Below are 18198 nucleotides of genomic sequence, written 5' to 3'. Positions count from 1 at the left end.
GTTTTTAATTATATTTTTAATTATGTTATTAATATGTTATTTCTTTTTATTATGTCTTTTCAGAATTTAATTATGTTATTTCTTTCTAATTATGTATTTATGTCTTTTATTATTTTATTAACATGTTATTTCTTTTTATTATGCCTTTTCAGACTTTAATTATGTTATTTCTTTTTAATTATGTTCTATTTTATATATTTTCTTTCTTTATCTTATTTTCTCTTTAGCTTCTTCTTTTCCAGTATAGATCATCGAGGAATGGATTCATCTGCGGTCGGAAACATCGTTGCATGGCTCGAATCATCATCGATTTTTACACGCGAATACGAGAAGAATAGGAAGAACATCGGCGGGCACAGGCGTGAATGTTCACGTGTGAATAAAAGTGTTATGGGGGACTTCGTTTTACATGTAAGTAAATTCGATTTATCTCGCGAATGCGATTTTTGGAGTACAGTTACCGTTTTTCTAACACTCGCGATTAAAAATCCATGGGTATAGGCTTTTATGCTGGCTGCTATTGCTTTTATTGATTGCTTTTCTTTCTCTAGATCTCATCTTTTATATCTCATATTTTGTCTCTTTCTGTTCTTATTTTTCAGGGATCATCGAGCAATATTGTGATGTGCGCGAGGATCTCGTCTATCTTTTCTTTTCTTTCTCATATTTTCTCCGTTTCTTCGTTTTCTCCGGTCTGGATCACCGATTCATCATCGATTTTTACGCGCGATTACGGGAAGGATAGGAAGAACACTGGCGTGCGTGTCGGCGTGCACAAGCGTGAGTGTTCTCGGGCGCGATTAAACTTCGTTTGATAGCTCGTATCGAAAACGCGGATTTAGAGTAGAGTCACCGTTTTTCTAAAACTCACGTGAATGAACGCGGGCGCGACTTAAAAGTCCCACCGGGGACTTCGTTTATATTTGCTCGAATATTCGATTAGATTACCTCGCGAACGCGTTTTTTTAGAGTAGAGTCACCGTTTCCCGAACACTTGCGTGGGTGTCCGGGCGCGATTAAAAGTCCTATCATGGACTTCCGTTTAGTGTTGAAATTCGGGGTGCGCGAACGGCTTGCCTTGTAGTGCTGTACATGTAGCTAGCCGATGTAATGACGGTCCTCTTATTTGTAAGCGGGGGAAAATCCCTCGACCAAATAACATCGATAGTCAAAACACCGGTTAACTTATGTCACTTTGGATTTCAACTTAGAGTCACCGTTATTCTAACACTCACGTGAGTGTTCGCGTGCGCGATTAAAAGTCCTACCGGGGACTTCGTTTTGTTTGCTCGAATATTCGATTAGTTTATTTAGAGTAGAGTCACCGTTTTGCGAACACTTGCGTGGGTGTCCGGGCGCGATTACAAGTCCTATCATGGACTTCCGTTTAGTGTTGAAATTTGGGGTGCGCGAACGGTGTCACCTAGTAGTGCAGTACATGTAGCTGATCGACATTATGACGATCATGTTATTTGTATGCGAGGGAAAATCCCTCGATCAAATATCATCGAGAGTCATAATACCGGTTAACTCATGTCACTCCGGATTTCAACTTAAAGTCACCGTTATTCTAACACACACGTAAATGTTCGCGTGCGCGATTAAAAGTTCTACCGGGGACTTTGTTTTATTTCTTCAAAAGTTCTATTAGATTACTTCGCGAATTTGGATTTAACAGTAAAATCTACGTAATCATAACACACGTGAGTGTCGTGAACGCGATTAATGCGCTTTGATTGTTCGAAATTCGGAAGCACGAATTCAGATGTGCATAATAATCCGTTATGCCCGAGGCGAGTGTGTCGAACGGTAAAGCTCTCTGTAAGTGGGGTCCCTGTAGCTAAGGCTATATACCTCCTGTTAGCTAAGTCGCCCTAGATATCCGAAGCGGAAGGCATAAGGGATCGGTATCGCGGAACGCGAATTTTAGAGTAAATTAGAATCACCGTTAGCCCGTGGGTCTCCATTTGCAGCAACTTCCACGTAGTGAGACCTGGGTCGGTATTACTTGCATACACTAATTATAAGTTCTTTACCGCAAGTATTACTGAGCGAATGGCTGCATATTTTTTTATTTTTCCAATATCTTTTTAATCTAATTCCAACTGAACATTAATATTTTTCCCCTTTATATAGCTAATAATACTTCAAAAGAAGAAATATGGCAGAAATCTATTGTACAATAATTTTTTCGGAAAAACGGAAAGGAAATTTTTCTATCTCTCTTTTATGTCCACTGTCATTTCTGTTTATTCTTATTTACTCTCATTAAATATCATTTATATATCTCGGGTGGGACCCACGGGAGGGGCCTGTGGGTGAGGGCTTCTGTGCGGGTTGCTGTCTCAGCATCATATAGAACTGTTTCTCTTGTTTTATCTTTTTTGGGCTTTCAATTCTTCTCTTTCTGGGGCTCTCTTTTCTTTTTCCGGCTCTCTTTTCTATCTCATATTTTTCTTTTTCAATTATGTTTTCTTAATATTTATTTATGATGTTTCTTTTTAATTATGTTTTTAATTATGTGTTTAATTATGCTTTTAATTATGTTTTTATTTATATTTCTAATTATGTATTTATTTATGTTTTTAATTATGGCTTTAATTATGTTTTTAATATATTCTTATTAATTATGATTTATATGTTTCAGGTAGGACCCATGGAATGGTACATGCTGCTTCTCTTTCCGTTTCTTTTTCTAGGTCTCTTATCTATTTATATATTTTTATGTTCTATTTGTATTTTATATATGTGTATATATATTATTTTGTTTTATATATTTTTTTGTGCTTTTATTTCCTCTTTATTTTTTTCTTTTACAGTATAGGTCATCGAGGGATACGTTCATCAGCGGCCGGATGATTCGTCGCATGGCGAGATTCATCATCGATTTCTACGCGCGAATACGGGAAGGATAGGAAGAACATTGACGCGCGTGTCGGCGGGCACAGGCGTGGGTGTTCTCGGGCGCGATTATATTTCGTTTGATTGTTCGAATCGAAAACGCGAATTGTAGAGTCATCGTTCTTCTAACACTCGCGTGGGTGTTCGGGCGCGATTAAAGGTCCTACCGTGGACTTCGTTTGATTTCTTCGATATTTCGATGGGGGTACTTCGCGAATTTCGGCTTAACAGTAGAATCTACGTAATTATAACACACATGTGAGTGTCGCGACGCGATTAGTATATTTAAGGAGTGCGCTTTGTTTGTTCGAAATTCGGAAAGCACGAATTCGGATGTGCTTAATAATCCGTTATGTCTGAAGCGGACGGTGCAAATGGTGGAGCTATCTGTAAGAGGTGTGCTGTAGCTAAGCTACGCATACCCTGTTAGTTAAGAAGCCAGTGCATTGAAGCGGAAAGGTATCGCGGATCGGTATCGCGGAACGCGGATTTTAGAGTAGAGTCACCGTAAGCCCGTGGGTCTCCATTTGCAGCAACTTCCACGTAGTGAGACCTGGGTCGGTATTACTTGCATACACTAATTATAAGTTCTTTACCGCAAGTATTACTGAGCGAATGGCTGCATATTTTTTTATTTTTCCAATATCTTTTTAATCTAATTCCAACTGAACATTAATATTTTTCCCCTTTATATAGCTAATAATACTTCAAAAGAAGAAATATGGCAGAAATCTATTGTACAATAATTTTTTCGGAAAAACGAAAAGGAAATTTTTCTATCTCTCTTTTATGTCCACTGTCATTTCTGTTTATTCTTATTTACTCTCATTAAATATCATTTATATATCTCGGGTGGGACCCACGGGAGGGGCCTGTGGGTGAGGGCTTCTGTGCGGGTTGCTGTCTTAGCATCATATAGAACTGTTCCTCTTGTCTTATCTTTTTGGGGCTCTCTTTTTTATTTCATAGTTTTTATACTGATTTACTCTTATTAATTATGATTTATAAGTTTCGGGTGGGACCCATGGGATGGGGACATGGGTGTGGGCCTCTGTGCGGGTTGCTTTCTTAGCATCGTGTAGAGCTGCTTCTATTTTTTTGTCTTTTTGCAGCTTTCTTTTCTATCTCATATTTTTTTTCTTTAATTATGTTTTTACTTATGTTTTTAATTATGTCATTAATATGTTATTTCTTTTGATTACGTGTTTTCAGATTATTATTATGTTATTTCTTTTTATATATATTTTTATGGTTTTTATTATGTTTTTAATATATTCTTATTAATTATGATTTACAGGTTTTAGGTAGGAACCATTAGATGAAGCGGACTTTTGTTTCAGCAGCATGCAGAGCTACTTCTGTTTTCTTATCTTTCAGTAGCTCTTTTATTACTCATATTTTTCTTCTTTAATTATGTTTTTAATTATGTTTTTAATTATGTTATTAATATGTTCTTTTTTTTTTTTATATCTTTTCAGCATTTAATTATGTTATTTCCTTTTAATTATGTTTTTTTAATATTTATTTATGTTATTTCTTTTTAATTATGTATTTAGGTTTTTAATTATTTTATTAACATGTTTCTTTTTATTATGCCTTTTCAGATTTTTATTTTATTATTTCCTTTTAATTATGTTTTTTTAATATTTATTTATGTTATTTCTTTTTAATTATGTTTTTATGTTTTTAGGTTTGTTATTAATATATTATTATTAATTTTAATTTTTAAGCATTAGGTAGGACCCATGAGATGAAACGGACTGTTGTTTCAGCAGCATGCATAACTACTTCTATTTTCTTATCTTTCAGCAGCTCTCTTTTATATTACTCATATTTTTCTTCTTTAATTATGTTTTTAATTATATTTTTAATTATGTTATTAATATGTTATTTCTTTTTATTATGTCTTTTCAGAATTTAATTATGTTATTTCTTTCTAATTATGTATTTATGTCTTTTATTATTTTATTAACATGTTATTTCTTTTTATTATGCCTTTTCAGACTTTAATTATGTTATTTCTTTTTAATTATGTTCTATTTTATATATTTTCTTTCTTTATCTTATTTTCTCTTTAGCTTCTTCTTTTCCAGTATAGATCATCGAGGAATGGATTCATCTGCGGTCGGAAACATCGTTGCATGGCTCGAATCATCATCGATTTTTACACGCGAATACGAGAAGAATAGGAAGAACATCGGCGGGCACAGGCGTGAATGTTCACGTGTGGATAAAAGTGTTATGGGGGACTTCGTTTTACATGTAAGTAAATTCGATTTATCTCGCGAATGCGATTTTTGGAGTACAGTTACCGTTTTTCTAACACTCGCGATTAAAAATCCATGGGTATAGGCTTCTATGCTGGCTGCTATTCCTTTTATTGATTGCTTTTCTTTCTCTAGATCTCATCTTTTATATCTCATATTTTGTCTCTTTCTGTTCTTATTTTTCAGGGATCATCGAGCAATATTGTGATGTGCGCGAGGATCTCGTCTATCTTTTCTTTTCTTTCTCATATTTTCTCCGTTTCTTCGTTTTCTCCGGTCTGGATCACCGATTCATCATCGATTTTTACGCGCGATTACGGGAAGGATAGGAAGAACACTGGCGTGCGTGTCGGCGTGCACAAGCGTGAGTGTTCTCGGGCGCGATTAAACTTCGTTTGATAGCTCGTATCGAAAACGCGGATTTAGAGTAGAGTCACCGTTTTTCTAAAACTCACGTGAATGAACGCGGGCGCGACTTAAAAGTCCCACCGGGGACTTCGTTTATATTTGCTCGAATATTCGATTAGATTACCTCGCGAACGCGTTTTTTTAGAGTAGAGTCACCGTTTCCCGAACACTTGCGTGGGTGTCCGGGCGCGATTAAAAGTCCTATCATGGACTTCCGTTTAGTGTTGAAATTCGGGGTGCGCGAACGGCTTGCCTTGTAGTGCTGTACATGTAGCTAGCCGATGTAATGACGGTCCTCTTATTTGTAAGCGGGGGAAAATCCCTCGACCAAATAACATCGATAGTCAAAACACCGGTTAACTTATGTCACTTTGGATTTCAACTTAGAGTCACCGTTATTCTAACACTCACGTGAGTGTTCGCGTGCGCGATTAAAAGTCCTACCGGGGACTTCGTTTTGTTTGCTCGAATATTCGATTAGTTTATTTAGAGTAGAGTCACCGTTTTGCGAACACTTGCGTGGGTGTCCGGGCGCGATTACAAGTCCTATCATGGACTTCCGTTTAGTGTTGAAATTTGGGGTGCGCGAACGGTGTCACCTAGTAGTGCAGTACATGTAGCTGATCGACATTATGACGATCATGTTATTTGTAAGCGAGGGAAAATCCCTCGATCAAATATCATCGAGAGTCATAATACCGGTTAACTCATGTCACTCCGGATTTCAACTTAAAGTCACCGTTATTCTAACACACACGTAAATGTTCGCGTGCGCGATTAAAAGTTCTACCGGGGACTTTGTTTTATTTCTTCAAAAGTTCTATTAGATTACTTCGCGAATTTGGATTTAACAGTAAAATCTACGTAATCATAACACACGTGAGTGTCGTGAACGCGATTAATACGCTTTGATTGTTCGAAATCCGGAAGCACGAATTCAGATGTGCATAATAATCCGTTATGCCCGAGGCGAGTGTGTCGAACGGTAAAGCTCTCTGTAAGTGGGGTCCCTGTAGCTAAGGCTATATACCTCCTGTTAGCTAAGTCGCCCTAGATATCCGAAGCGGAAGGCATAAGGGATCGGTATCGCGGAACGCGAATTTTAGAGTAAATTAGAATCACCGTTAGCCCGTGGGTCTCCATTTGCAGCAACTTCCACGTAGTGAGACCTGGGTCGGTATTACTTGCATACACTAATTATAAGTTCTTTAACGCAAGTATTACTGAGCGAATGGCTGCATATTTTTTTATTTTTCCAATATCTTTTTAATCTAATTCCAACTGAACATTAATATTTTTCCCCTTTATATAGCTAATAATACTTCAAAAGAAGAAATATGGCAGAAATCTATTGTACAATAATTTTTTCGGAAAAACGAAAAGGAAATTTTTCTATCTCTCTTTTATGTCCACTGTCATTTCTGTTTATTCTTATTTACTCTCATTAAATATCATTTATATATCTCGGGTGGGACCCACGGGAGGGGCCTGTGGGTGAGGGCTTCTGTGCGGGTTGCTGTCTCAGCATCATATAGAACTGTTTCTCTTGTCTTATCTTTTTTGGGCTTTCAATTCTTCTCTTTCTGGGGCTCTCTTTTCTTTTTCCGGCTCTCTTTTCTATCTCATATTTTTCTTTTTCAATTATGTTTTCTTAATATTTATTTATGATGTTTCTTTTTAATTATGTTTTTAATTATGTGTTTAATTATGCTTTTAATTATGTTTTTATTTATATTTCTAATTATGTATTTATTTATGTTTTTAATTATGGCTTTAATTATGTTTTTAATATATTCTTATTAATTATGATTTATATGTTTCAGGTAGGACCCATGGAATGGTGCATGCTGCTTCTCTTTTCATTTCTTTATCTAGGTCTCTTATCTACTTATATATATTTATTTTCTATTTGTATTTTATATATGTGTATATATATTATTTTGTTTTATATATTTTTTTGTGCTTTTATTTCCTCTTTATTTTTTTCTTTTACAGTATAGGTCATCGAGGGATACGTTCATCAGCGGCCGGATGATTCGTCGCATGGCGAGATTCATCATCGATTTCTACGCGCGAATACGGGAAGGATAGGAAGAACATTGACGCGCGTGTCGGCGGGCACAGGCGTGGGTGTTCTCGGGCGCGATTATATTTCGTTTGATTGTTCGTATCGAAAACGCGAATTTAGAGTAGAGTAACCGTTTTTATAACACTTGCGTGGGTGTTCGGGCGCGATTAAAGGTCCTACCGTGGACTTCGTTTGATTTCTTCGATATTTCGATGGGGGTATTTCGCGAATTTCGGCTTAACAGTAGAATCTACGTAATTATAACACACACGTGAGTGTCGCGACGCGATTAGTAGTCTAAGGAGTGCGCTTTGTTTGTTCGAAATTCGGAAAGCACGAATTCGGATGTGCTTAATAATCCGTTATGTCTGAAGCGGACGGTGCGAATGGTGGAGCTATCTGTAAGAGGTGTGCTGTAGCTAAGCTACGCATACCCTGTTAGTTAAGAAGCCAGTGCATTGAAGCGGAAAGGTATCGCGGATCGGTATCGCGGAACGCGGATTTTAGAGTAGAGTCACCGTAAGCCCGTGGGTCTCCATTTGCAGCAACTTCCACGTAGTGAGACCTGGGTCGGTATTACTTGCATACACTAATTATAAGTTCTTTAACGCAAGTATTACTGAGCGAATGGCTGCATATTTTTTTATTTTTCCAATATCTTTTTAATCTAATTCCAACTGAACATTAATATTTTTCCCCTTTATATCGCTAATAATACTTCAAAAGAAGAAATATGGCAGAAATCTATTGTACAATAATTTTTTCGGAAAAACGAAAAGGAAATTTTTCTATCTCTCTTTTATGTCCACTGTCATTTCTGTTTATTCTTATTTACTCTCATTAAATATCATTTATATATCTCGGGTGGGACCCACGGGAGGGGCCTGTGGGTGAGGGCTTCTGTGCGGGTTGCTGTCTCAGCATCATATAGAACTGTTTCTCTTGTCTTATCTTTTTTGGGCTTTCAATTCTTCTCTTTCTGGGGCTCTCTTTTCTTTTTCCGGCTCTCTTTTCTATCTCATATTTTTCTTTTTCAATTATGTTTTCTTAATATTTATTTATGATGTTTCTTTTTAATTATGTTTTTAATTATGTGTTTAATTATGCTTTTAATTATGTTTTTATTTATATTTCTAATTATGTATTTATTTATGTTTTTAATTATGGTTTTAATTATGTTTTTAATATATTCTTATTAATTATGATTTATATGTTTCAGGTAGGACCCATGGAATGGTACATGCTGCTTCTCTTTTCGTTTCTTTTTCTAGGTCTCTTATCTATTTATATATTTTTATGTTCTATTTGTATTTTATATATGTATATATATATTATTTTATCTCATATATTTTTTTGTTCTTTTATTTCCTCTTTATTTTTTTCTTTTACAGTATAGGTCATCGAGGGATAGGTTCATCAGCGGCCGGATGATTCGTCACATGGCGAGATTCATCATCGATTTCTACGCGCGAATACGGGAAGGATAGGAAGAACATTGACGCGCGTGTCGGCGGGCACAGGCGTGGGTGTTCTCGGGCGCGATTATATTTCGTTTGATTGTTCGAATCGAAAACGCGAATTGTAGAGTCATCGTTCTTCTAACACTCGCGTGGGTGTTCGGGCGCGATTAAAGGTCCTACCGTGGACTTCGTTTGATTTCTTCGATATTTCGATGGGGGTATTTCGCGAATTTCGGCTTAACAGTAGAATCTACGTAATTATAACACACATGTGAGTGTCGCGACGCGATTAGTATATTTAAGGAGTGCGCTTTGTTTGTTCGAAATTCGGAAAGCACGAATTCAGATGTGCTTAATAATCCGTTATGTCTGAAGCGGACGGTGCAAATGGTGGAGCTATCTGTAAGAGGTGTGCTGTAGCTAAGCTACGCATACCCTGTTAGTTAAGAAGCCAGTGCATTGAAGCGGAAAGGTATCGCGGATCGGTATCGCGGAACGCGGATTTTAGAGTAGAGTCACCGTAAGCCCGTGGGTCTCCATTTGCAGCAACTTCCACGTAGTGAGACCTGGGTCGATAGTATTAGCGATGCATTGAAATCTAATAATCGATAAATCACGCAACGCTAGTAATATCGAGCGAATGGCTGCATATTTCAATATATTTTGAAAATTTTTGGTATCTAATTCTTTTTATACATCAAAGTATTAACGCTTTAGATTGCCAATAATTCTTTTAGGTAATTAGATAAGATATAGTTAACTTAAAAGATAATTCTTTTAATTCGAAAATTTATATACTAATTGTCATATGTGTTAATTATATTTATTATTTTTTATGCTTTTATCGTGAAACAGATGCGTTAGAGAAACAGATGGTAGGATGCATAGTTCGTCAATCATTACGAAACGCATTCTACCATCAAAGAAATATATACTTATGAGAAACTGAAAAATGAGTCCATAGTTTATTAAAATACTTAGTTTACCCACACGAAACTAATTATTTATTGTTTGCTTGAAAGGAGAATAACCAAATAAGCTTATACACCGATATGATAGACGCATGGCTGGGGCAACGTTCCCTCTTATATTCGTAGTTCATATTTTGTCCATATTTTTGTCATTGAAGTTACACACGTTTCGAATAAAAAGTAGTGAACAGCTTTAACGATATGATTATTAATGATTCGATTTGAAATATATCACGAATCATTGAATCGTTCGTTTTATGTTTAGAAAAAAATTAAAAAAGGATCGTGAAGGCCATGAAATCTAACGAGAAAATACAAAGTTGCAATGGTGGACGTTTTAGTTTAGAAGAGATGAAGACGGGCCAAGCTGAATCTGGGAGATGTGGGATCAGCTGCCGGAGCTGATATTAATACAAATATTCAGTCATCTTGATCGTGGGGATCGTGCCAGTATTTCTCAAGTTTGTCGATCATGGAATTTAGCGCTCTCTTCGCCTGTTCTATGGCGTTCGGTCACAGTCCTAATTGATCGTGATCTTAGAGGAAATTTCCCTTTGGCGGGAGAATTGGCTGTACGTACGACAATTCTAGGTTTTTATTTCCTTTATATGCATTCATTATAAAAATTTATTAATCGTTTTAAATAAAACTTATATATATAGTACTCTTTTTTGTTAACATTTAACTTTACATTTAATTTCCTCTTTATCTACTTGATAATGTCGGTCAAAAGCGGCATATTTAAAAAAATTATTGGAACTTCTTTTCGATTTTATAGGTTAAATATGGACAACACATGAGAAGTTTAGAACTTGCTTGGTCAAGATCATACATTTTACCACGAGAAACACGAGCTGCTCGTAATATTCAGGCAGAAGCAGGCGCAGACTTTCTTGCGGTTGTACGAGCCAAGAATGTACAATTGAAAGAACTTATATTAACTAATTGGGTTTTCAGTTATAAATGGGGAGATAGGGGCAAACTTTTATATGCTCTTGCAAATTTTCTCGGGTAATGTAATAGAGTTTTTATAATATTATCAATTGGTCGAAATTAAGAGAAAAATATCTTTCTTTAGGTGCCAATATAATCTTGAAACTTTGAGTTTACTAAATGCTAATTTTGGTGTAAGCGATGTTTTGCGTCTGTTAGGAACTGCTGCAAGAGGATGCAGTGAGAGATTAGCATCTTTGGATCTTCGTGGTGCATTTAGACAATGGCAAACTCCTCATAGTAATCCTAGGTATTAAAATATTTATCTTTACAATTTGTTACCTATATATAAAATTACTATGTTTTACTTTTGTATTTTAGATATTTACGTCTATTAGGTCGTCTTCATGCATTAACTCTATTGAAACTGGATTATCCAGCAATATCGGATCATACTTTAAATGCTTTGGCCAATGGAGCTCCAAAAGTTCTTAAAACTTTGCACATATCCATCCGTGATTCTGATTCTCGACAACATACTGTTACTGATAGTTCTTGGAACAATCTAGCACGTGCTTGCCCAAACTTAACAGTCGCTTATACAATAGGTATATCTTATAAGATAAAATGAACGTTTTTATATGTATTTATCTTTTAGTTATCATTTTTAGATAACATGAATCTATCATTTAAAGTTTACGTATGTATATGGTATTTAGTTTTTCAAGATTGATTTTCAGTAAATATTTCACATTATGAGGACATGTGCTACCTGTTGCTTCCTAGTGTTCCACTTGCTAAATTTCAATTATTCAGTGGATATGTTTGGGACCAAAGTAGATCTCGTAATTTTCGAGGCACCGTTGGACTACTCATTTCTCATTATACAAACACCTTAGGTATCGCGTTATGAAAATAATTAATTAAATTTCTAAAGAAATAAAACAGAAATTAATTTTTTTTCTTTTCAGCTGAAGTGATGTTGCAACTTAAGAATAATCGGGAGTTATTAGATGATCTACTTGTTTCTATGCTTGTTCAGTGTAAAAATTTAATTAGATTGCAATATGATGGAATTATGAGGAGCCTTGATACTTTACGTGATATTTGTCATTTACAAGTGGAACGCAAAACTTGTAAGTACAATCCTTATCATTGATTTATGTGAAATTATAAACTAAGACGTTATTTCATTATAGATTTTCGTACGATTCACATAAAGCCACGTATCGTTAATATCAGGAATCGTGCGATATTGGACGATGTAAACTATCAGTATGTTCATAAGATGCTCGAGCAAGAAGTTGACTTTCGTATAGAAGATCCAGCTTCATTTTTTATGTATTATTAATCATACGTTGTCTCTGTAACGATCCCCGATCTATTTATCCACATCTCTCTCGATTTCTAACGTTAGAAAATAAAGTACAGCCAAATACCATCTCAATTTAGATAATTTAATGATAAAAAGAATTGCCTAAAAAAAATTTTAATACAATTTATACAAAGATCATTTTTATATCCAATATATAAAATTTATATAATTCTTCATTTTTTTTTTTCAATTTATACAAAATTATGAAGAAATTGTACCTTGCTTACCTTTTTGGTATTATAGTTTTATCTTTGAGTATAATTAATATTTTAGTTTAATTAGTACAAATCAATATATATATATATATTTTACACATACGATGTATAAAAAAAAACTTTATATTAATATGGACGTTGTTCGATCGTTCGTTTCCACCTGGGAAGAACTTTTATATTATCATATCAAAATTAATCGTACAAGTGTAAATGTGGATATAAAAATCGATAGACATGGAAGTGTAAATCGAGGAGTCAAATTTTCTTATATCACAACAAGAATACAAATTTTTATCGACACGATTTCATGTGAGTATTCAAAACCGTTCTAGTAACGAAACCTTTACCACACTGAGAACATACATAGGGCCTTTCACCCGTATGATATCTTTTATGAACGACAAGTGTGGATCTTTGTGTAAATGCTTTACCGCATTGATCGCATGAATATTTTCTTTCTCCCGTATGTGTGACATTGTGAGTCCTTAAAAGAGTTTCACAAGCGAAACACTTGCCGCAAATTTCACAAGTGTATGGTTTCTCACCTGTGTGCGATCTATTATGAATTTCGAGACCTTTTGCTGTTTTTAATTCCTTGCCACAAAGAGCGCAAAGATAACGACGTCTCTCGTAATTCGACGAATCACCGTGAGCCTTCACTTTGTGCTGTTTCAACACGGATTTGTATTTATAAATTTTTCCACAAATTTCACATTTGTGTTCTGAACTTTGACGATCCGATTGCAGAAGATTGTCATCCGTTATCACACTGCTGGGATCATAATGGTACAAACGATTGTGTTCTTTCAAGCTGAAAGAACGATAACAATAAATTTACAACGCACTTTCTCTTGGATTTAGAAGAAGTAACAGATATGTGTAAAATATTTTTTTTTAAAAAATAATTCATCATTTTTTATTAAAGAAATAAATATGATACCTGTAAACGTCATTAAATGTTCCACCGCATGCGTTACACTGATGATACTCCATAAAATTGTGCATAGCCGTATGAGAGGTGAAAGCAACTTTTTCGGTAAATATTTCGCTACATATCTCACAGGTAAACTTTTCTTCTCGATGATGACGCTTTTTATGTCTCTCCACGTCGCTCGCATCAACCCCCATAAAAGTACATTGCGTACATGGTACGGTTTTCGGCGTGTGACATTTTTTTACATGAGCATTTAGCATGAATTGCTGGGGATAGTTTTTCCCACAGATCATACATTTGAATGGTCGATGAATCCCATGAACGATCCTTAGATGAGCCACCAGTCTTGTTACGAAGTGGAATTTTTGTTCGCAGAATTCGCAGGCTTTCTCGTTCGTCTCGTATCTGTAAAAATGCGACATTAGTTATTTAGAGGATGGGATCTTTGAGTTTCTATTGTATCATCTTCAACACTTCGTTACTATACATTATCTTACCCTAATCAGATCGTATGCTAGCTTGGATTTAATGATGAATAGAAATAAAACTTACAATATTTATATTATAATCGCAGAGTTAATCGAATTCTTTCGATTGATACGTAGATACTTACGTTTACAGTGTATTAGACGTCGTCTCACTTATCAATCGGTCGATTGATTACGGAAAGGAACATATCTATTTAATTTAAACAAGACGTTAGATCGTAGGAAATATTTAATACTAATATAAATAAAGAATACATATAATTGTCTCTATTTAGATGATATTATATTCTTTTTAGAAATTGACGAGTTCAATTCTAAATGGCTGTTGTCTCTTGCAAGGGTTTTTTTACTATCGGCGCAAATCTTGTCATGTACCTTACGATGGTTCTTAAGGAACGTACCGGAAATGAAACTCTTATCACAATCAGGACATTTAAATGGTCTTTCTCCTGAATGATAACGAAGATGCATAACCAAAGATGTCCTTTGCGTAAAACGTCTGCCGCATTCGGAACAAACATGCGGTTTCTCTCCAGTATGAATTCGCAAATGAATTTTTAAATTTTCTTTACTACTAAATTTTTTAGAACATATTTCACAAGTGGCTATTTTTTCACCAGTATGTACACGCCTATGAATAGATAGTCTCTTATGCGAGGATAATGCTTTACCGCACAAATCACAAAGATATTTCGTTGTGATTAACTTAGAAGTTTTATCTTTCAATAATTTTTGATCGGTCAAGTTGACTCTGCCAATGAGTTTGTTCGTAACTGTAGTTGAAACATTCGTGTTACAGGACAAATTCGTATGTTGAGTTCTTAAATGCCTAGTCAGATTTTTCTTATACGAATACATTTTTTTACAATATTCACATTGATAAAATTTATCTTTGACGTGTACGTTAAAATGTTCCTCATAGTCTGCCCTATCAAAGAATCCTTTCTGACACTTTTCGCACTTATAAACGTAATCCTTTCTATGTCTTCGAAGATGAGATTCCAAATTTGATTTTTGATTAGAAACGTAATCACAAAGATCGCAAGCAAATTTCTTTTGACCGGTGTGGATCAATTTGTGACGTGTTATATTCATTGGACTACGAAAGGCTTTTCCACATTCGTCGCAATTGAATGCTCTTTCAATACCATGCAGATTCTTCAAGTGTTCAACTAATTTCATCATGTGACGGAAACGTGCACGGCACTTGATACACTCGTGTACACCTCGCGATTTCTTCCTCTGTTGCCTGGAACAAGAGACATATAATATACATGTGACATCATCATCGTTGAATATAATTTTGATTGCTCCAATAATTAAAATGATAATGGATTTGATATATATATATATATATATATATATATATATATATATATGTATCTGCCAATTAAATATGGATGAGAAAATTGTATGAATTGTTACCTTTTTAATTACTATCTTCATTGAATATAGAATTAATAAGAACTAGAAAATATGGTTCATTAAGATTATTATAAAAAAAACATTATTATATTTTTAAATTAATAATAGTGTATATCGAATTAATCACAATAATATCGCTCGGTGTATTATTTATAAAAATATGAAATAAATTGATTTACTTACTAGACATTCGTGAAATGAATTTTTATTGATCTTGCGTAGTAACAAAATGAACTTATTATCTACACTAATATTAAAATATCAACGAATCTGATATTGTTAATCTACTTTCACAAAAATGATTATCCTAAATGATTTTTATGATATATGCTCTAAAAAAAATCTTATTTTCTTCGATGTAAGAAAAAAAAAGAGGCCGCATTAATCGATCAAAGTCGAAGTTAATTACACAATAAAAATTCAAGGGTAAAGTTCATTCTATCTTTATCGTATTTTTTGTTGTATATTCCCTGGTAAACTCAGTAACTATACTTTTAACAGACACTACTGGTAGAGGTGGCAAAGGACCAGGATGTCTTTTTCTATGACAAATTAGGCCTGGTTTTTGTGCAAAGGCCTGTCCACAAATATCACAAATGTATGGTCTCTTTCCGGTGTGTATAAGAACGTGTTGTTCTTGAGCAGTTTGCCTTCTGAAGGATTTACCACAAACTGGACAGGGAAAGGGCTTGACACCAGTGTGTATTCGCATGTGGGAATCAAGATCACGACCTCGGAATCTTTTTCCACATGTGGGACAAAGAACCTTTTCTCTGTTCTCGTGCCAAGCTAAATGTTGTTCAAGATTTTCACGAGTCGTCATGCCACGTCTACAAATACAACACACGAACTCAGGTTTATAATGTCTATACTTCATGTGAGCTTTCAACGCATGAAGGTTCTTGCTGAAGTGTCCACAAACGTCGCATACGATAGGTGGTGCACCACTGTGATTCTGTTTAACGTGATGATTCAAAGCCTTTTTGATCTTGAACTGTTTGCCACAAGTATCGCAAGAATAATCATAACTGTTGGTATGTAGACGAATATAATGATTCTTCAATGTACCCTTGTTATTACTTTTGTATTCGCAAACGCTACATTCGTAAATCTGACGACGGTGAATCCTCTCAGTATGAGAGATTAAATAACGTCGAAGGCTAAACGTCTTCGAACAATCGGTACATTTATGTTTGTGTTGTTTCAAATGTTCTATTAAGTTACTCTTCTTCAGGAATTTTCGCTGACAATGATCACATTCAACATTCTTATTTATTTTCTTTTTTGATGACCCTTTGATATTCAATGTAGTCGTTTCATTTTTGAAACGATCTACAAAGAAAACAGACGTTTCCTTTCGAGTGTTATCCTCGTTATCCATTCGTTTCAAGGATCTTGTTTCGTTGCATTCGTCGTATTCGAGTTTCAGCGAAGACAGATGAGCGGATTTAATGTCCACGCTCAATGGATCGGATACTCTAAAACATACAAGCGAAGTATTTCGTTATTACTAGTTTCAATTATATTACGAAACAATTTCGTATCTTTTTATTCTTTGCGATCGATGAGGAATCTATAACAGACGAAACAGTCTCAATCTTTTTTTTAGGACGTTTGTAATCCTCATGTCTGTGATAATAACGTCTTGCTTTAGTTCTTACTTACTCTTTTTTATTTTTATTTTCTTATTTTTTTTTTTTTTATCTGTTAACGCTGATTTTTGGAAGGTTTAGGATTCGCTATGTGTATTATTATTACATTTAGAAATTTAACATCTTTAATTTGTCTACATACTTCACATACATGACATTAAAGGTATATCACCATCATTATCATCATTTTATCATTCGATCATTCGTAAATATTCGATGATTTGGAAAATTGTAATCTTATCGCTATCGTGGCACCAAAATTATTTTATAATAGAATAAAGTGCTTTTTCTCTCTTTTCTTTTGTTCCCCTTCTTCATTTTCTTCTTTTTCTTCTACATTAAAAATCTATTTATTTGTCGCATTAAGAAAATTAAAAGTCTTTCTCAGATCATCGCGATCCTCAATAAAAAAAAGTCTGGGCTCACAATGCGTTTATGCCAACGAACAATGTCCTATTTTTTTTACATAACTATACTCTGGTCAAACGTAACTATGTTAACAGGAGAAGACGTTTATTATTATTATTATTATTATCATTATCATTATCATCATCATCATCATCATCATCATCATCATCATCATTATTATTATTATTATGTTACGGTAACAAAAAAAACCAAGACTCGATTAAATGACGACATTGCCGTCAGGTAATGTTCACTGATCTTACAATTACAGTTTTCAAATTGTTGATATCTAACTCGCTTTGCTATTCTAGTTAAAAGTCTGCTTGAGAACTATAAAATGGATGCGGTAGGTTGTGACTTTTACATATCTATTTACACTTATCTTCAAATATGTTAACTACAATTACAAAATGTTATTCTTCACTATTATCTGAAGTGTAACAGCGTTTTAAAAGGTCCGATAGATTTTTTTCTAACTTAAAAGTTGTTAAGCACGTGTCTCTTTGTGCACTGTGTTGTCAGGAAAGGATCGCAAGAGAAATATTACTTGAAAATCTTAAAATATATACGTGTAAATATATTTATATATATATATATATATAAAAAAAAGAAGAAAAAAAAAGAAAAAGCATTTTTTTTTAATCAATTGAATTCGAAATAAATCATTTTATTAGGTCTTTCATGTGCCTTGTT

At 34.5% G+C, this 18198-nt stretch overlaps 4 protein-coding genes across 5 annotated transcripts in view; 1 reads left to right on the top strand and 3 right to left on the bottom strand.

Moving 5' to 3' along the window:
- The first annotated feature begins 10383 nt into the window (after positions 1–10383).
- Positions 10384–13550, top strand: LOC124948654 (F-box only protein 39-like). 2 transcript variants are annotated; one of them, XM_047492557.1, is made up of 7 exons: positions 10384–10647; positions 10854–11086; positions 11154–11318; positions 11390–11616; positions 11749–11907; positions 11980–12144; positions 12208–13550. In XM_047492557.1, exons 1-7 carry the CDS (start codon positions 10456–10458, stop codon positions 12357–12359), a joined length of 1293 nt encoding a protein of 430 aa, XP_047348513.1. In that variant the 5' UTR covers positions 10384–10455; the 3' UTR covers positions 12360–13550. The 2 variants fall into 2 exon arrangements, with proteins under 2 accessions (XP_047348513.1, XP_047348514.1); XM_047492558.1 differs by having other exon boundaries at positions 10516–10666.
- Positions 11981–18198, bottom strand: part of LOC124948652 (zinc finger imprinted 3-like) — a 49617-nt gene continuing 43399 nt past the window's right edge. Inside the window, exons 5-6 of the mRNA XM_047492556.1 lie at positions 13539–13937; positions 11981–13409 (exon numbers count right to left, since the gene is read on the bottom strand). Coding sequence (XP_047348512.1) covers positions 12890–13409; positions 13539–13937 — 919 coding nt within the window. The 3' untranslated portion in view covers positions 11981–12889. The remainder of the gene's footprint in view (positions 13410–13538; positions 13938–18198) is intronic.
- Positions 13965–15595, bottom strand: LOC124948660 (zinc finger protein 678-like). The gene is made up of 2 exons (XM_047492567.1): positions 15446–15595; positions 13965–15269 (listed from the first exon to the last, which is right to left on the bottom strand). Exon 2 carries the CDS (start codon positions 15203–15205, stop codon positions 14288–14290), a length of 918 nt encoding a protein of 305 aa, XP_047348523.1. The 5' UTR covers positions 15206–15269; positions 15446–15595; the 3' UTR covers positions 13965–14287.
- On the bottom strand, positions 15646–18149 carry LOC124948658 (gastrula zinc finger protein XlCGF7.1-like). Its single transcript, XM_047492565.1, has one exon. The coding sequence runs from the start codon at positions 16824–16826 to the stop codon at positions 15879–15881; it is 948 nt and encodes a 315-aa protein (XP_047348521.1). The 5' UTR covers positions 16827–18149; the 3' UTR covers positions 15646–15878.

This window comes from Vespa velutina, chromosome 4 (assembly GCF_912470025.1).
Source record: "Vespa velutina chromosome 4, iVesVel2.1, whole genome shotgun sequence".
NCBI lineage: Eukaryota > Metazoa > Arthropoda > Insecta > Hymenoptera > Vespidae > Vespa > Vespa velutina.
Note: the sequence above shows the minus strand (reverse complement) of the source record. Positions and strands in the feature narration are given on the sequence as shown.